Source organism: Nomascus leucogenys, chromosome 2, assembly GCF_006542625.1.
Source record: "Nomascus leucogenys isolate Asia chromosome 2, Asia_NLE_v1, whole genome shotgun sequence".
NCBI lineage: Eukaryota > Metazoa > Chordata > Mammalia > Primates > Hylobatidae > Nomascus > Nomascus leucogenys.
The window spans coordinates 10,622,903-10,643,442 of NC_044382.1; the positions used below are offsets into that span (position 1 = coordinate 10,622,903).

At 43.7% G+C, this 20,540-nt stretch overlaps 1 protein-coding gene across 9 annotated transcripts in view; it reads right to left on the minus strand.

The window, feature by feature from the left end:
* The window catches only part of TENM2 (teneurin transmembrane protein 2), a 1,389,831-nt gene that overhangs the window by 143,873 nt on the left and 1,225,418 nt on the right, over positions 1-20,540 (minus strand). For all 9 annotated transcript variants that reach the window (XM_030825348.1, XM_030825333.1, XM_012505108.2 and 6 more), the window contains one exon: positions 992-1,186. In XM_030825348.1, coding sequence (XP_030681208.1) covers positions 992-1,186 — 195 coding nt within the window. The remainder of the gene's footprint in view (positions 1-991; positions 1,187-20,540) is intronic.

Here is a 20,540-nt window from a genome sequence, read left to right on the forward strand (position 1 = left end):
ATAGCTACTGCAAGTCAGTCCCAACATTTTGGCACAAAATAATTTATCTGAAATAACCGATCAAGGTAACTAGGATTAGTTACAGCTGCTTTTGGATCCCCTCCAGAGAGGTGCTCTTTCTCCCTGTTCCTGCATTCCCTCTTCTATGTCCCCCTCTCCTGATCTCCAAGCCTGATCTCTGACCATATTGTCGGATTAGATTCAATTTATTATATCCCTGATTTTCACCCATGTGTGTGAAAGGCCCTTACGTGTCCGCCAGGGTGAGATTTTCAGGATCCATCAAATTCCATCCCTCTTGCTGCATCCTCACTCTCCTCTAGTTTTGTGCAATTGTAAGTAACCAAGCTAATTTGCCCTACATGGTGTTTCTAAATGACATAAAAAACTTACAGTCTTTCAAGCCTGACTGCTGTCGGTTGATATTAATTTTTGCTGAAATATTCACACAGACATATATGGGTCTTAGATTACCAGGAAGAATTAGTAACAACAGCAGCAACAACAACAAACAGCTTTTTGTTTGGAAGGGAGGCAAGGGGCTTAGGAATTCTTGTTTCTTTTCTCTGAATAGCTTTAGTAATTCCCAATTACTAAATAAAGCAGGAGAAAAGAGGAAGAAAGATAGGGTGAGGGAAAGGAACAAAAGAGGAAAAGAAAGAGAAGGAAGGGGAGGAGGAGTAGAAGGAAAGAGAAGACAGACAAAGGCAGAGAGAGCAATTTAAAGAGAAAAACAAAGGTGAAAGAGAAAAGGAATTAATTTCTATAAAGGAGAGTAAAACAAAGTGTTTCTTCCAGAACCATCTCCATAGGCCTTTCTTGTTCTACAACTAAAGAAATTTATCAAAGCAAAGGAGTTTGAAGTTTTTTGCGCAAAATGTTGAAACTTCTCTTGCAAAACACGCAGCCCAGGACTGGGCTCATTAGCAAAGGTCAGGCCCTGCAAACGCCTCCCTCCACTGCTGCCGAGCCCCGGGGCCGGCGGGCTTACCTTCCTCACAGTGCTCGCCTTTGTAGCCAGCAGAGCAGACACAGTTCCCATCAATGCAGGAGCCGTGGCCCCCGCAGGAAGGATCGATGCACTGATTCATGGGCACGTCGCACTCTGCACCTTTCCAGCCGCTGTAGCACTGGCACGTCCCTTTAGAATATTGTCCATTCCCACTGCACAGGACGGGGCAGGCAGCTGCACAAACCAAAGACAGAGCACTAGGTCACGAAGGCATCCGAGGGGCTATGGCAGTCTAAGGAGGTAGAGCTGTCTGGCCTTGGGGCTTGGCTTACAGTGTTCTAGGTTGGGGACTTTGGCTGCGCAGGTGCAGAACCTTTGCCAGATAAACAACACAAGTGCTACTGATAACAGCAGCTACCACCAATTAAATGCTTGTTATGTGCTGGGCACAGCATAGAAAGAAGGCTTTACGTGCAATTCATGACTTCATTGTCATAATCACCCTATGAGATGGAGGCTACAGTCATGGTCCCCATTTTTGCAGGTGAGGCTCAGAGAGGGGAAGTGACATGTGCAGTCACACAGCCCACAGGCAGCGGAGCCCAGCTGGGAACCAGGTTGGCCCAACTTTGAAGTGGTGCCCTTCGCTAAGCGACACTGATATCACTATCGTTGTTCTGTTGTTGGTATTGGAGATTAGAATCCATTTTGCTGATTATTTTACCCTCAGGTCAGTCAACTCTTATTCCTAATAAGTTTATGCCTATTAAAAAGGAAGTGGGGATGAGACACAGCTGAGCCACTAAAAGTCTCACTGCCTCAGTTTTCTTATCTATACCATGAAGAAATGAAGTAGTCTCCCTTTATCCGCGGTTTCACTTTCAGTTCCAGTTACCCATGGTCAACTGCTGTCTAAAAATAGGTGAATATGGTACAAGAAGGAATTTAGAGAGAGAGAAACATTCACATAATTTATGTTACAGCTACTGCTTTAATTGTTCTATTTTATTATTATTGTTAATCTCTTACTGGGCCTAACTGATAAATTAACCTTTATCCTAGATATGTATGTGTAGGGAAAACATGGTATGTGTAGGGTTTGTACCATTTGTGGTTTCAGGTACACACAGGGGGTCTTGGAATGTATCCCCTGAGGATAATGAGGGACTACTGTCATTGTGCCTCCTTCAAAGTGTAACATGTGTAATAAAGTATAATGATTAAATATGCTTGACTTATTAAAAAAAAAAGAAAAGGGGGCAGGCAGGCTGAAGATATGAAATTTCTAGCAGTTCACCCTTCAGCTGTACCCTCTTCCATCTATTGGTGGGAAGAAGGTTGGAAAATCAGTGGGGATTGTCTGGGAGAAGATTACCTACAGCTCTAATCAGTTTGGCCTCAAATGTGCCAATTCCCACCTTTCAGAGTTCATCAAGAATGGGATTTCAGTGGTCGGTCTCCTTCAGGTCTTAGACTTCTCATTTCCGCATCAGTTTGTAAAGAGCCTAACTTTCCAACCTGCTTTCAAATTTGGGCCTAAAATCCTCCGGCTATGGAAGTGGCATTAGAGGCCTTCAGAAATGACGGATGCAGGTGTTTCAGTGACTCCTGGTGTTATCCATGGTTTGGAATACACAGGTTCCGAGAATTCTGCATGTGTGTGTGTACACACATCTACAACCCGGGTGAGCTCCCTGTGCCACGCAGCGATGGCATACCTAATCATGTCACTTCCTAGTCACCTGCCCCACCCAGCCTCATGAATCCCCTTTTGTTGTCATGTTTCTATGTAGTTTTTATGGTAATTAACTTTCCTCTGTGCGTGTCTAATTTCCCAAAGATATATAGTCAGCTATTCAAGACAGGGATTACGTTTATCATTGTTGATTTCCTTCCATTGCTACGTTCATCAATGGTGGCTTGATTAGGTAAACATTTCTCTTGTGTTCCTGATATTCAGAGATTTCCCAGTGGTGGGGGGTTGTGGGCAAGCACTAAATGGCCATTTACGAAAGACGTGGGAAGAACAGTCCCTGGAGTGAATCTCATGCTGTAAACACAATGCCTTTTTCAGGGGAAGTGCATGTTTTACCTTAATTGCAAACTGATTTGAAATATAACTATCTCAATAGTTGACATACGATTGAGGGGTCATTTCCCCTCAAAATGCTTTATAATAGGACAGTTGCCAGAACTATCGGGGGTGCTATTTTCAGTAGTATTCTTATGCTTATGAATCTACCAGAGGAGAAGAATGAGTTCAAAAGTGAGAATTTCAAAGCCGCATATTGAATTTAGATGAACTGTCTAAATGTAGTGATCATACTCTCTATCTCCAGGACGCTTACACAGAGGAGTTTGTACAGAGTTGCTACAGAGGCTGATTGCCTAACAGAGGGTAGAAAAAGAGCTTTGAACCCAGGGTGCCCAATTAAGAATTAGGGAACATGCAAATATGAAGTAGCACAAGAAACTCTGAACTTTCTTAAAGTTTTGAGAGGGATTTAAGACAGAGTTAAGTTTGTTCCATGCCAGTTCCTCCTGAGACTCATGCTAAGCTCTAGGTCTGGGATGGCAAGTTTGTGCACATGATCTACAGTACTACCTTCCCACACCTCTACAGACATCACTAATTGTTCACGGCATCTTGTTCCCCTGAGCCCAGACAGAGCCTCGAAACCATCAATGCAGTGTCCAGGCTGAGACCAGCAAGCAGGCAGAGTTGGTATTCAAGAGAAAACCTACTTGTCATTTCTGATCTAGGTAACAGTGAAGGTATTTCCTGGTGGGAAGACTAGAATCAACATCACTTCTCAGCCCCCTTCCAGCCCTGCACTGAAATAAAAAACAGCGAGAAGTATGGTTGCACAATGTGTACTTAAATGAGCTTCCAAGGGCTGTTTCTGACTCTCTGACCTAAGGGTTATATATTGGATGGGGTGTCATGGATGGCAGAGAAAGTTACATCAAATCACCAACACTGGTCTCCTATTACATCCTCCTTCCTCCCAAAAGGTGGAGGAGGGTAGAAAGTAAGGTGCAAAATTTTTGTCTTTTGTAATTGATAAAAAGTATAGATAAAATTCTTTTCTTTTTTCTTTCTTTCCTTCCTTCCTTCCTTCCTTTCCTTCCCTTTCTTCCCTTCCTTCCTTCCTTCTTTTTTTGAGACAGAGCCTTGCTCTGTCACCCAGGCTGGAGTGCAGTGGCATGATCTTGGCTCACTGCAACCTCTGCCCCCCGGGTTCAAGCCATTCTCCTGCCTCAGCCTCCTGAGTAGTGGGATTACAGGTGCCTGCCACCATGCCCGGCTAATTTTTGTATTTTTAGTAGAGATGGGGTTTCACCATGTTGGCTAGGCTGGTCTCGAACTCCTGACCTCAGGTGATCCACCCGCCTTGGCCTCCCAAAGTGCTGGGATTACAGGTGTGAGCCACCGTGCCTGGTTGAATTATTTTCTTTATTCATAGTGACACTGTTCCTCTTCTGCATAAACTTCAAGTAGAAAAAAACAGGATTGTCTAGAAGGTAAGAATGGGTTTCATTTAAAACCAGGTGCTTGGGAAATCAAATTTAAAATGTGACCTACTTAAATTACTCAGTGAAAAAAATAAAAAATAGGTCAGAGAGTTTTCCACCTTTCAAATGCAGCCTTCCTTCAGGGTTTGCCGCATGCTCACTGGGAGTGTGGTCAAAAATGCAAAACACTGTGATGTTCACTGGAAAGCAGGACACTCAATGGGCTTTGCTTATGCCATACAAAGAAGTGGAAGGCGGCTCATCACAGGAGCGAGACTTTCTAGTAATCCAGTTGCCATGGGACAGAGTGCAGAAACACCAGATGAGCTCCCTCCAGTGGTGGCTGGGGTGTCCTGCATTGGAGAGCACCTTCCCTTGGGGCAACTGATTCATTCTCAGACATAACTCAACCTAGAGCATCCCAGTATCTGAGGCTCAGGCTGATGTTTTATTCAAGAGGCTGGATGTGAAATGGGGAAACTCCTGTATTAATAAGTCTTATATGTTTACTATCATGCAAGCTGCATTATTTTTTATGACAGATTATAGAAAAATGACACTGCCTACTCTGTGCCAAGAAGTATTATGGAGCAGAAGTGGAAGTAGCAAGGGTTTTGGTGCCAGAAAGACCTGGGTTCGAAACCAAACCTGTACCTTACCAGCTGTGGATTTTGGCAATATTACTGCACCTCTCAAAGACCCAATTTTCCCTTCAAAAAATTGTCTTTCAGCATTGATGGAAGGGTTAAGTGAGATAACATGTATGGCTCAAAGGAGTAGCTGACACTTGGTAGGCAAATTAACAGATGCTCCTTTATAAAATTTCAAACTGAATCTCCAATCTGACTTCAAGGGCTAATAAAATAAAGAAATGCCATAGGTCTCAAACACGCACACACAAACACTAGCAACCACCAGACGTATGTCAAATCACGCTAATGGAAAGATTTCATTTTTTCTTCTTCCAGTCTTTTCTGGTGTGGGAGGGAGTTGGTTGTGATTGGTCAGGTAAGAAAGTGGAGCGTTTTCTGTCTCCGCATGTCTCTCTTCTTCCTAAGGCATATGGGAGCAGAACATTGAGCATTCAAGCTTCTATGTAAAATTAATTAAAATGTTTGTATAAATTGACTATTCCTGTTTTACTAAATCTAGTAAATGGAAGCTCTAAGACTCCCGCAGAAGAAAAATAAATTACCACAACCACTAACAACTGACAAGTTAACAGGCTGATGACAAAAAAATGACACAATTTAGATTCACCTAAATGGTATAAAGCTCATTTTAATGATCCAGCTGAAGCTCCCCCGCCCTCCCAGCCCCCACAAAGTTCTCTGTAAGGGATGAGATGAATTATGAGTGTTATTTACTCGGCGGAAAGTAACAGGATAAGCCACCTGTCCACTTGGAGCTTGCAGTAAACAGAATACATGGAGAAAAGTTAAGGATATTGGAGAGGCTCAGTCATAAAAGCAGAGGGAAAATGCCTACATCTGCACAAATAATTTGTGGGCTGGACTAGATGTGTAGAGAGAATTTCAAATAATGTATTTTAAAAATTATTTGAAGTCTGTTTTATACTTATTTCATTTTATTATTATTATTATTATTATTTGGAGACAGGGTCTTGCTCTGTCACCCAGGCTGGAGTGCAGTGGCAGGATCACCATTCACTGCAGACTCTACCTCCCTGACTCAAGCAATTCTCCCGCCTCAGCCTCCAGAACATCTGGGACCACAGGTGTGCACCACCATGCCCGGCTAATTAAAAAAAAAATTCTGTAGAAATGGGGTCTCTTTATGTTGCCCTGTCTGGACTCGAACTCCTCAACTCAGGTGATCCTCCTGCCTCAGCCTCCCAAAGTGCTGGGATTATAGGCATGAGCCACTACACTCAGCTGAAGTCTGTTTCAAAATTTCTTTGGAAAAGAGAGGTGAGAATACTTGAAGCTAGTACTCCAGGAAAATTGTCAACATAGCACTAATAGTTGGTTGCCTTATATCCCAGTTAGTCAGCAACAGTGATGAGTAACTCACACGGGTTAGTAGCTTGATTAGGTGGTAGAGGATAAGTGATGGAGAAAAGAAGATGCATTGATTCTCCTGAAGCAACTGAGGATGTAATATTTGGGTCATGGAGGCCAGGCAAACAAAGCTCGGTGTCCCCCCAAACCAAAACTCAAAAGGCAACCCCATTGGCTTTTGAGGTTGTGGACTTAGCTTGGTGCTGAGCAAAACAGTGTCAGAAAGGTGAGTTTCCCTTCTAGCAAGATCCCTGCAATTGGCAATCCATCTGGTAGAAAATTAAGTAATAAAGTTTGACCCCCCCACTGCACACTGTATTCAAAAATAAATTCCATACTATGCAGCAATAAAAAGGAATGGGATCATGTCCTTTGCAGGGACATGGATGGAGCTGGAGGCCATTATCCTTAGCAAACTAAAGAACAGAAAACCAAATATTGTATATTCTCATAAGTGGGAGCTAAGTGATAAGAACACATGGACACATACAGGGAAAAAACACATACTGGGACCTCCTGGAGGGCAGAGGGTGGGAGGAGAGAGAGGATCAGGAAAAATAACTAATGGGCGCTAGGCTTAATACCTGAGTGATGGAATAATCTGTACAACAACCCCCCATGACACAAGTTTACCTATGTAACGAACCCACACTTGCACCCCTGAACTTAAAAAAAATTCCAAACAGATTAATGACCTAAATAGAAAAACAAAAACTACAAAAGTATTAGAAAAAATACTGGAAACTAATTTTAGTTTCCTGGGAGGGAGATACGTAAGACATAAATTCTAGAAACCATGGAGGAACAGAGGATCAGATTTGATTATAAAGAATTAATATCTTCTTTGTGACAAAGGATACCCTAAGCAAAATTAAGGGACAAGCAACTCTGAGAAGAAATATTTTTTTCTGATGTTTTACAGCATAACGTTTGATATCTGAAATACGCAAAGAACTCTTGCAAATTAATAAAAAGATGAATGAAAACCTAGGCAGAGCACATATCAAAAATAATATAAGTTGCCAATAAAGGTAAGACAAGATACTCAGCTTCATTCAAAATTAAGTAAGTACAGATAAAAATGATAACGAGAAATATTTTTGGCTTTTCTGATCGGGGGAAAAAATAAGGCTGCTTACAGCCAATGCTGCCATGGCTGAGGGGATGAGCTCTGTCCATCCCAGCGGCTGGCAGCAAATCAAATCTAGTTTTCAGGGAGATGATCTGTCACTCTGTGGACAGCTCCCTGGCTCACCGTGCCCAAGCAGGAAGGCTGTTGACCTTGGCATCTCAGTTTTCCTGACCTATTAAATGGGCAGAGCAATAAAGGACTGGGTATGTAGGGAAGGAGAGAGAGAGAGGAAGTTGGAAAGAGAGCTAGGAGTGATTATGAAATACAAATGCAAAGATCACCAGCCATCCTGACTGCAATGCTCATCTCTGACCTGAATGGCCCTCCCCCCACCCCTGCCACCTTCCTGCTCAGAGTACTCAGACGCTTTAGTTGGTTTCAGCGGGGGCAAGAGCCGGCAGGACCCCCGTGAAGAGAGGAAACCAGATGGTGCATTCTGACAGATGGGGTCAGAGTCCCCGGCTCAGAGGGCCAAAGTTCATCTGCACCAACTTCCTCATTCCCATTCTGTCAAATGGCACATTAATAAGCAAGAAAGTGATTCAGGGAAGAATTTCCAGAAGGACAAAAAACTCATCAGGTGTGTCAAATCTCTGACATTCAGGAGCCATGTGGGGAAAGAAGCACACGCTGACTTAAGCACGAAAGTATGGATGCTTTAATTAATCCGGGGTGAATTTAATTGCTTTAGTTAAGTGGAAATCGGGTTAAAAATGATGCAGAGCATGCTGGGGTGTGTTAAAAACATGACATATGAGTTGGATGAATCGATAAATTAAAAGTGCACAGATGTTTTAATTAAACCCAGGGAAGTTAACGAAGATCGCAAGAGACTTTTAAGCCTATGATTAATTCAATTCATTTAAAATACCTGTAGAGATATGGGGATGCCTCCATTTTGAGAGTTATAAAAGTTCTCAATCGATAAGTACTTAAGCTGTTCTTTAAAAAAGTCTCAGTTTTTGTGTGTACGTGTGTGTGAGACTGAACAGCATTAATTACATAATGAATATTTAAATTATTCGGAGTACACAGTAAGCTTTTCTGCAGCTCAAGTCCAGACTGAAGTAGGTTTACGCTTTTGTTGTGATTGGAGCATCAAGATGAATTTGCAAGTTGTTGGTGTCCTATTACAAGCAAGCATGGAAGCTTCTTGAAGGCATGGGGGGTCTGTTTCATCCAATGCTGTCTCTCAGCAGGCAGAATGGTTCTGGGCATGGTGTAGGGTTACAGGAGTTCGACAGCCTGAATTTCCTTTCTTCCTTCCCTTGTTTTTGCCAGCGGTGTAACTATGGACACTTTGCTTTCAGCCTCGATTGCTTTACCTCTGAAGTGGGATAAGAATTCTGCAGGACTTACCCCATAGTGTTTCCAAAGGGAGGAAATGAGATAATGATTTAAAGTGCTGTGCACAGAGCCTGGCACATAGTCATCACTAGATAGGATTTTATTATCCCTATTTTCACTGGGAGAAAACTGTTCCAACTGGTCACTTTGTAGAGAGACAAGACAGGGTAAAGCACCCTTTCCCTGTCCCCCATCCCAGCTGACCTCTTTCTAAAGACTGGCTTCTTTCCCAGCACGAAAGGTTTTCCCATAAACCACAGGATTTCCCCAACTCTGTGTGCGTCACATCTACAAGTTTCCCTAGGGTTAGACATTCTGCCTTCCAGGGCTACTCTGCTACTTATCTAGTAGTTTAAAAAGGAAAAAAAAAAAAACAAAAAAACAGAAGGATTTTTAGTCTCAGAAGCAATTTAACTTGGATGAGGGCTGACGGACTGAAGTCCTGCGAAGTGATTTCTGTTTGGTAATGCAACAGCCATGAGAGACATCACGAGCTGCCGTGTTTTGGAGCTTGCAGGCATGGACTCACACGTGGCCACCAAATAATGTGCACTGCAACTTCCAAACTGGGGAGGAAAGGGCTTCTCCGTGCCTGCTTGGCAAGCCAGGGGGATGAGAGGTCAAAAGTGATGTGACTGCCTCAATCTTTGTTTTCTTTGGGCAGTCCGATCAGAGTTCAAGGGCAATTTATCTAGACTCAAACTTGAATGTGCATGGGAGACATCTGGGGACCCTGTTAGAATGCAGCTTCTGACTCAGAACACCTGGCGTGAGGCCTGAGCATTTGGATATTTAACAAAATCCTGAAGCTAGTACCCTAGACCTACTGAATCAGAAATTCCGGGTGGAGCCCAGCAATCTGTGTGTTAACAGATGATTCCAACAAGGGCTCCAGTGTCGGTATCACTAATCCAGTGGGTAAGAACATAGTTCAAAAACCATACCTGGGCAAGGGTCTTGAATCTCTCTGAGATTCAATATCTTTAGCTGTGAAACAGAGATGATCATGACGTATGATACAAGGATGAAATGAGAGAATTCACTTAAAACCCTTTGCAGAGCGCCCGGCATGTAGTTGATCTTCAATAGGCGGTGGTGATTCTTCTTCCGCTATTTTATCAAAGGTGACTTTGCCAAGGGTGTCTGCTCAGTCGCTTTCTGCAAAGCATATACCAAGTGCACCTGCTTCAAGCTCCTGCTTCTGGGCCTTTGCTGCCAAAGAATCCCTGTACATTTCTTCAGGTCAGGGGTGGGAGGAAAGAGAGGTGGGATTTGGCCATCCAGCTGCGGTGGGCTGAGGGACATTCTTTTGGGCAGCAGTCATGGTCCATGGCCTGTCTGCATTAATGAGGATTTCAGGGCACGATGGGGAGGTAGAAGGAGATGGGTGTGAATGATGGAAGGTTTGAAGGAGCTAGGATGCAGCCCTGGCTGTCTCAGGAAGGACAGCTGGGACCTGAGCCTCCTTCATGGAGAGAAGGAAGCTCTGAGGGAAGTATTCCTGGTGACGGGGAGGACCATCCACCCTCAGGGAGGGGACTAAGAGCTTTGTCGTTGTTTTCCATGGCACAGACGAAGACGTCTATTAAAGGGAGACAGGAGAGCATATTGTGAGGCAGAGCCAGAGGGGGCTCAGAGAGCCCCAGCTGCTGGCAGTACTTATTGTTGGGGATTTCAGGAGTGGTCACACTGCCCTGGATTCAGGGTGTCTTCCTGCCACATCTCTCTCCTGGATGGCTATCAGGACCACAAGCCTCAGAACCAGGCAGACATGGCCCTGCTATGTAACCTTGGAGAAGAAGCTTACTTTCTCTAAATCTTTGTTTCTTTTACTGTAAAATAGGAATAATAATGAATGATTTCAAAGGCTTGTTGTGAAGGTGGATACCAGCTAACATTTAATACGTGCCAAGCATGGTTCTACAAGGTTTCCATGTATTTACTTTTTGGACCTCACAGCAATGTAATAGGTAATATGGCTGTTGTCTCCATTTTACAGATGAGAAAACCAAGGCTCAGAGGGGTTAAGTAATTTTCTAAAATGGGTACGGTTAACTAGGGCAGCAATAATTCAAACCTAGCAAATTCAAACTCTACAGCTTTCCTTCTTAATCACTTGGCTATTATGACACAATGCACGTAAATTGTGGAATAAATGGCATTTCTTTTCTGTAAACCTTTCTTTCCTTCTTTTTTCATTCTTCCTTCTTTCCTTCCTTTGCTCATGCCCCCTCTCTGTGCCTCAAAGGTGGCTGATTTATTGCTGCATCATTGACCCGACAAATTAGAACCTTGTTCTTTAGCACTCGCTTTGGTTCTTGTGACATTTTCCAGCCATATTTCATCTTTATAAGCCTTCCCTCTTCTATTCAAGTAACCAGACATTTAGCAGGCATGTATTTTGTCCTGGGTACCAAACTAAATACAGGGAGGTACAAAGGGGACTGCTGGAAGCTTGTCATCAGCAGGAGAACCACCCGGATAGGAGGTGGCCGGCATGTGGCAGGGGCCACTGCTGCGATATTGCCAAGCCCAGGTGACTGCAGGGTCATATCTGAGGGTGCTTCAGGGAGGTGGCGACCTGTGAGCATGGCTTTCCACGATGAGCAGCAGTTTGATAGGAAAGGCTGGGATTGACGAGAACATTTCAGCTGAGAAAACAGCCTGAGAAAAGAGGAAGAAGCAGGGCCTCACACTTTATGAGGGGTGACTATTGGGAACTTAGAGTGAGTGTTCAGGCCTCAGTGGGAGGTGACAGTGCGAGAGTAGTTTAGATCATGGATGACCTTGGGCATCATTCTAAGAAATGTGATCTTCATTCTCAGAATGTGGCCCCTGACCACCTGCATCAGACCCCCCCAGGGGGCTTGCTAAACAGGGGCATTCCTGAGCTGCACACCAGTCCTACAAGTCAGATTGGCTGGCATGGGGGTGAAACCTGGAAATACACATTGATAACAATCTCTTCAGATCCTTGTCTTTAAACCAAAGCTTTTATAACCATTGTAGGAGGCGACTGGGAGCCACTGAAGGTGTTTGAGGAGAGTAGTGACATGCCCCTAAGAGCTTTGGGAGAACTCTGGAGGTGGGGAGGAGAAATACTATCATGGAGAGGTTGGTAGCCAAGTGAGCAGGGCAGTGGCTCCCACAACTTAATATTTATATAGAAAAATCCAGCTGTAAGGATAGAGAGGAAAAACGGAGCAGAGATTGTTGGAGGTCATTGGAACAGGAGGTGGCAGGTGGTGGGAGGAGGAAGGTGATGGAACGTGCCTGGTGGCTGGGAAGAGAGAGGGTAACAGCATTAGGCTCTGAGGTCAGAAGATTTCTCTCTCTCTTTCTCTCTCTGTCTCTTTCTCTCACCACTGCACAGGCTGGAGTGCAGTGGCAAAATCTCTGCTCATCGCAACCTCCACCTCCTAGGTTCAAGCAATTCTCCAAACTCACCCACCTGAGTAGCTGGGACTACAGGCTTCACTACCATGCCCAGCTAATTTTCATAGTTTTTGTAAAGATGCGATTGCACCACGTTGCCCAGGCTGGTCATGAACTGCTGGGCTCAAGTGATCTGCCCGCCTTGGCCTCCCAGAGTGCCGGGATTATAGGCGTGAGCCACTGCACCTGGCCAGGGGCTTGTGTTTCAAACTCTGGCTCTGCCTCTTTCTACCTGGGGAACTCTTGTTTCCTCTCCTGAAAAGTTTACTGGGGTTCAAACTCAGAATTCTAGTGTGTAACCATCACACAAGCTGCCTGCGAAGACAAAATTCCTTTATGCCTCACCTCTGAGGTCAGTCTCATGGCTAGTCTAGTGTTGAAAGTCCAGGCCAGACTGCCTGGTTGGAATCCCAACAATTCCACTTACTTGCTGGGTGATTTTGAGCAAGTTACTTAAACTCTGTGCCTCATTTTCCACATCTATAAAAGGGGATGATAATCATCTATAAATTAGGGCTACTGGTGATTAAATGACATAATTATATAGTTGTTCAGCACAGTGGTTGGCATATATAGTAAGAACTCAATAAATGTCAGCTCTGATGATGATGATGATTTGTTTTTAGTGCTGGCATGTAGCCATGAGGAATTGGGTGGTGGGTACATTTGCCAGTTAACAGGAGAAAAATGGCAAGATTCCTGTTGTTTTGTTTTTTTTCTTTTTCCTTTTTTTTTTTTTTTAAAGCTCCACAGAGGCTGGGTAGGAGCTGAAACTAACCCCCAGAGAGAAGATTTTATGTTCCCGTGGTTGTGGCATTTCTGGGCCTCCACTGACAGCTGTTCAGCAGCAGGAGTTGTCATTTCTAATAGCTATTAAGTACGCATTACCTAACAACTACGGCTCTGGTGTGTTAAGTTTCGGCTGCAGGTTGAGGCCTCAAGCTCAGCCCAAATAAGCCATCTGAGAAGCCAGTGTCAAAACAGAAAAAAAACCCAGACACCTCAGCGCTCTTCTGAAATGCAAGGCTGCTTTACAAACAGTCCCAGGAAGCACCTGAAGTTAAAGCCGTCACATAAAAGCAAATACAAGGGAAAGGAATAATAATTAAAAAACCTCTAGCCCACAACAAATAGCATTAAAGTAACGAGAAAACCATGCAAGGGAAATAGTAATAACAAAAAACTGTAGAATAAACAATAACTTGAATAGTAAACACAATTATTGCTGGACAGGAGAGGTGCCTGATGGAAAATGGCACAAGTTGCCAGGAAAGAAATGCCATTTTTCCTGAAGTTCTGGATCTGAACAGCTTGCCTATTAAGTTGCTCAATTAATGCGATTCTATACTATTCAGTCTTCTCGGTGGAATTTTCTCCATATTCCCTGATGCTAGTTGGCTATGTTCATTGATTCACACCACTGTGAATTTTTTAAAAACTTTGAAAACTTCGAATGTTCGTGATGCCTTACAGGCATCCTCACGACCCGGTCTCTCACGTCCCAGGAGACCAGGTGCACCTGTGTGATAAGGCCAGCCTCTGCCCCAGGTTCCCCTTCCTGCCTTCCCTGACTGTGATCTAGTGACACTCAAATGCACCAGTAAAATACCCCATGCCTTTTGCTCCACCCTGACTCAGCAATGAAGGCACTTGGCCACCAGCCCTCACTTTCTCTCAGCTCCCACCTGCCTGGCTGAACCTGATCCCTTGGAGCTGGTCCTACACGGTCTTCTGCATGTGTGCTGTGGCTCCCTCTCTAGAATCTGTGAGTATAATAAGTCCCTGAATTTCACATGCCTCTCCCAGCGTGAGTTCCACAGTTGGAGTGATCCTTAAAGACACCACCAGGGGAACTTACTCCCCCATTTATAACACACACATTTTATTACTTTATAAACTTCCTTATTTTCTCCTTTGGAATGTCTATGGCATTCAAAGTCCGTATCACAGCATTTTGAACTCTCATTTATGTTACCCCCTTGCTTTTAATACGAACTGGTCAGACCAGAAGTTCTCAGAAGGCAGAGCCTGCGGTTCCCTCGCTCCTCCCTCTAGTTGGGCTCTTAGTGCAGTACGTGTCTCCCAGTGGGCACATCATAAGCATTCACTGAATGTATGAATAAGTTCTGTCCCCTCGACTGACTCAGGACAATGTGTTAGATCCATTCCACGTTATTTCCATGCGCGGGTCAGTTTCATTTTGCCTTTGGAACCTCTCAGGGCCCCCGAGATGGTGAGGGCTGCGGAATAAACGCTCTTGCAAACGCATGCTGACTGATTCCTCCATTCACTGCAAGGATGTCTTCAGATGCCTGATGCAGACTGGCAGGTTTATAAGAAGACAAGGAGCTGCCATTCGCACTGCACATCCGAGGGCACGGGAGGCGCAGTGTGAGGTCAAGAGAGTAAATCCGCATTTCTGTCACTTGGACACATACCCGGTCGCTTGGATTTGATGGGAGTCTCTCTTGCTAACGTGGCAAATTCTCCCCCTGGCAGGAGGGCCTGAGTCTGCCGGCTGCCTGCAGTCACAAAAACTGGCAGAGCCAAGGAATCCTGGGCACAGCTGTCAGTGAAGGAACAAATGTGAATGGGAATTTGTGATGAGGGAGAACCTTATGCTTGGGGCCTTTTAAGAGTTTTTATCAAGAAAGAAGGGCAGGCCTGGCTTGGTGGCTCACACCTGTAATCCCAGCACTTTGGGAGGCCAAGGCAGGTGGGTCACTTGAGATCAGGAGTTTGAGACCAGCCTGGCTGACATGGTGAAACGCCACCTCTATGAAAAATCCAAAATTAGCTGGGTGTGGTGGTATGCACCTATAATCCCAGCTACTCTGGAGGCTGAGGCAGTAGAATCGCTTAGAACCTGGGAGAAGGAGATTGCAGTGAGCTGAGATCGTGCCACTGTACTCCAGCCTGGGTGACAGAGCGAATCTCTGTTTCTAAAAAGAAACAAACCAGAAAAGAAAGAAGGACACGATCATGGCCCACAGCCGGGAGATGGGGCGCCCTGTTCTGGGGAACAGGAGACTCAAGGTGCACCTGTCTCTGCACTTGCTAGCCAATTACCTCATTCTGTTGGCTCAGGGTTACTCCCTGCCAACACTCAGCAGCTTATTAAACCCAAAAGTTGTTTGTGAGTGACAACCTGTCATAGACACTGCAAAATTGTGCAGGACCAATGGGATCGAGTCTTCCCACCTCTCTGCCTTATGCGTGAGGGGGAACAAAGGCACACACACACACACGCACGCACACACACACTCACTTATTCAACCACATTTTACTTTTTTTCTTATTAAAATCAGAAGTGCATCTCTGATGTAATGCACTGAGGAGGGCATAGCATCTTGCTAAAAATGCATAACCTCAATCCAATCACCGGAAAATATCAGACAAACCCGTACTGAGAGACACTCTACAAAATACCTGACTAATGCTCTTCTAAAGGGTCGAGGTCATTAAAGGCAAGGAATAACGGAGGAACTGTCACAGACTGGTCAGGTTAAAGGGATGAAGGAGACGTGACAATTAAATGCAATGTGGGATCCTGGATGAGAAAGAAAGGGCAAAGTTAGGAAAAGTCTGTAAATTAGCTAATGGTTTTGTATGGATGTTAATGTCTTGGTTTCGATCTTTGAGTTACGGAAATTTAAAATGTAGACATTGGGGAAGCTGGGTACGCTCTGTATGGAAACTCTGTGTTCTATCTGTGCAGCTTGTCTGCAAGTCTAAAATGATTTCAATATAAAATGTTTAAAAAATTGTAGTGGGGAGGATTGGTTAAAGCTGGAAACCATCATTCTCAGCAAACTATCGCAAGGACAAAAAACCAAACACCGCATGTTCTCACTCATAGGTGGGAAATGAACAAGGAGAACACATGGACACAGGAAGGGGAACATCACACACCGGGGCCTGTTGTGGGGTGGTGGGAGGGGGGAGGGATAGCATTAGGAGATATACCTAATGTTAAATGACGAGTTAATGGGTGCAGCACACCAACATGGCGCATGTGTACATATGTAACAAACCTGCACGTTGTAAACATGTACCCTAGAACTTAAAGTATAATTAAAAAAAAATAGAATTTACCTCATATCATTGATATGAAGATAAATAAGAGTATGTATTAAGTACTTTGCACAGTATCTGCTGCATATTGAGTACTTAAAAGCTATTAGTTGTTATTTAAAAACAACTGGAAGTATAGGCTTAACATTTCAGAAATAAATTCAGTGCTAATCATTAGATTTTTGCATTTGAACCTGGTACACTTAAACCTGTGTGCTTGTGTTTACTTGTTTCTCATTTCATCCCACAGGTGTGGTCAAGGAATTTTTTTATTTTAGGGGCCAATAGTTATGAGTTGAGGTGTTCAAGGCTTGAGTCTCTCCAGACGCCAGGCTTATGTGTGCTCCAGTCCACTGTTGGGATTCTTGATGTGAAATAAGTGTGTAAGAAACTGACTTGGCTTGGATGCTAATCAAAGTGAAAATATTACTCTCTAGATAGGGTTAATGGGGGCACTAACATTTCCTATAGTTTTCCCTTTTTCAATTTTCTGGTTTTGACATTGTTCTTTTTAAAATAAATGTATCACTGGGCGCGGTGGCTCACACCTGTAATCCCAGCACTTTGGGAGGCCGAGGTGGGTGGATCACCTGAGGTCGGGAGTTCAAGACCAGCCTGATCAACATGGAGAAACCCCGTCTTTACTAAACATAGAAAATTGGCCATGCATGGTGGCGCATGCCTGTAATCCCAGCTACTCAAGAGGCTGAGGCAGGTGAATCGCTTGAACGCAGGAGGCGGAGGTTGTGATGAGCCGAGATTGCGCCATTACACTACAGCCTGGGCAACAAGATCAAAACTCTGTCTCAAAAAAAAAAAAAAAAAAAAAAAAAATCTATGGAACTATAATGAATTGACTTAAAGAAATATGTTAAGTGATTAATAATACTTATGTCCCATGAAATTGCCAGCAATAATAAAGGTGGTACATGAAAGATCAAAGATTGGGAAAGAAGGTTTTAGAATGAGGGGAAATTTCACTTTGTTAACAATAAAGTAGCTTAAACTGTGGCCATTTAAAAAATACTAAGGGAAAAACATCTATAGCGCAAAAAGGTAGAATCTTACTCCTAACACTCTTCAACCAACTTCACCCAGAATAAATGGAGAAATAGGGGAAAAGCAATTTTATTCTTTAAACACTTCAATTTTGTCCACTGTGTGCAACAGCTAAATTAAAGTATACAAGTTCAAAGCCTGATTTCAGGAGCAGCGACTGAGTATGGAGGAATAACTACTCTTAACAGCCACTCAATATTTGTTTCACAAGGATCAATTATATACCATGGCTAATGCACACTTGCAGTGTGCGCCCTGCCACAGCGCAGGTGGTGAGTGCAAAACACACACCGAGAGTCCTTTTAAGCAGCCAAATGGACACCCCATTACAGATCCATAATGTAGAATGGACGCTCATCTGCAAATGGATTTAGAGCAAAGGGTTCTTAAATGGCCAGGGTACTTAGGTTTAAAAGGCCAGTAACTGGATGTGCAGTCAGAGCACACATGGTTTTTAGGATTAATAATACATCGATGTGTGTCAGTGTTAATATACATTTACAGCTCACAGGCCATGCGGCTGAGGGTTCAGCCCATTTGCAGCCACATATAAAAGGACGACTCTGTCCTTCTTCTCATTAATGCCTTCACTCCCAGGAAAATTAGATTACGCAAGGAAAGCCATTCAAATGACACTGAGGTTTTCCTTCCTTTAAAGCCTCCGCTAGGAAAAGCGCTCGGCCTGGTGATGCATGTGCTGTTCTCTGTTCTCCTTGCTCCGTCAGTGACCCTCAGAGCCTGAGGGAGGCGCTAGGAGGAGGTCCAGTCTCCACTGTTCACTTTGCTGATGTGCCCCTGCCATTGACAGAGTGCACTAAGCCTGGCACAGCCCAGAGAGCTGTTGGGTGGTTTCTGGCCTGACACAGAGCCCTGAGAGCTGTTGGGCGGCATCTTGTCTTTTTTTTTTTTTTTAATTATACTTGAAGTTCTGGAAAACATGTGCAGAATGTGCAGGTTTTTTACATAGGTATACATATGTTTTGCTGCACCCATCAACCCGTCATCTGGTTTGCTGCACCCATAATAGTTTGCTGCATCCATCGACCCATCATCTACATTAGGTATTTCTCCTAATGCTATCCCTCCCCTAGCCCCCCACCCCCCGACAGGCTCCACTGTGTGATGTTCCCCTCCCTGTGTCCATGTGTCTCATTTTTCAGCTCCCACTTATGAGTGAGAGCATGCGGTGTTTGGTTTTCTGTTCCTGTGTTAGTTTGTTGAGAATGATTGTTTCCAGCTTCATCCATGTCCCTGCAAAGGACATGAACTCGTCCTTTTTTATGGCTGCATAGTATTTTGTGGTGTATATGTGCCACATCTTCTTTATCCAGTCTATCATTGATGGGCATTTGGGTTGGTTCCAAGTCTTTGCTATTGTGAATAGTGCTGCAATAAACATATGTGTGCATATGTCTTCATAGTAGAATGATTTATAATCCTTTGGGTATATACCCAGTAATGGGATTGCTGGGTCAAATGGTATTTCTGGTTCTAGATCCTTAAGGAATCGCCACACTGTCTTCCACAATGGTTGAACTAATTTATACTCCCACCAACAGTGTGAAGGCGTTCCTATTTCTCCAGATCCTCTCCAGCATCTGTTGTTTCCTGACTTTTTAATGATTGCCATTCTAACTGGCATGAGATGGCATCTCATTGTGGTTTGCAGATGACGTGATTGTATATTTGGAAAACCCCATCGTCTCAGCCCAAAATCTCCTTAAGCTGATAAGCAACTTCAGCAAAGTCTCAGGATACAAAATCAATGTGCAAAAATTACAAGCATTCCTATACACCAACAATAGACAAACAGAGAGCCAAGTCATGAGTGAACTCCCATTCACAATTGCTACAAAGATAATAAAATACCTAGGAATACAATTTACAAGGGATGCGAAGGACCTCTTCAAGGAGAACTACAAACCTTGCCTTCTTTTTAAGTTTATCGAAGCTTTCACCATACTGTGTGACAGAAGAGATAACCTGTAAGCGGTGTCATTTAGGAATTAAGTGCCATCAGACCCAGAACTTTAAGTATAGAAAGCCCCCTTCACTTGTCAGCATTTGTAAGGATGGAACCCTCACATCTTTGAAGTATTGAGACTATTTGAAATAGTATTTTTCAGAGCAATTGTAGTGAGGGTGGGAAAGGAGAGGCACTACTTAGTATTTACAGAGCAGCTTTATTAATGATTGTCTTGCAGAAAGTCAAGGCGGGAAGCTCTTTTAATAAAGAACACATAAAAATAATGGGAAGATTAGTCAAACATATAAATAAATAAAATAATATGCATAATTAAATAAGAAAGTCCAGCCCTTTGAGGCCTTATTGTGCCCTGCTAAGAGCTTTGTGTGTGTTATCTTACACTATCCTCACAATAAACCTAGAAAGTAACTCTCCACTTTCCCAGATGAGGAAACCAAGGTTCAGAAATGTTAAATCAGTCACTTAATGTCAGATACCCAATGGCAGAGCTGGGATTGGAACCCAGGATTGCCTGACTCTGCAGCAAGTATGCTTAACTGCTCCTTCACTATTTTTCAGACTGTGACATGGCTTATTAGTGGGTGGAAAATCAGTGTAATGGGTCATAACTGGTATTAAAAAAAAAATGAGGCTGGGCACAGTGGCTCATGCCTGTAATCCCAGCACTTTGGGAGGATGAGGTGGGTGGACGACTTGAGGTCAGGAGTTCGAGACCAGCCTGGTCAACATAGTAAAACCCTGTCTCTACTAAAAATACAAAAATCAGCCGGGTGTGGTGGCACATGCCTGTAATTCCAGCTACTTGGGAGGCTGAGGCAGGATAATTGCTTGAAACCGGGACAGGGAGGTTGCAGTGAGCCAAGATTGCACCACTGCATTCCAGCTTGGGCGACAGAGTGAGACTCCACCTCAAAAAAATAAAATAAAATAAAAAATGAAATAGAATAGAAAAGAAACATGGAGTAAAATATCATTTTGTGAGTTTTGTTTCAACTTCCTACTTGTATTTAGACATAC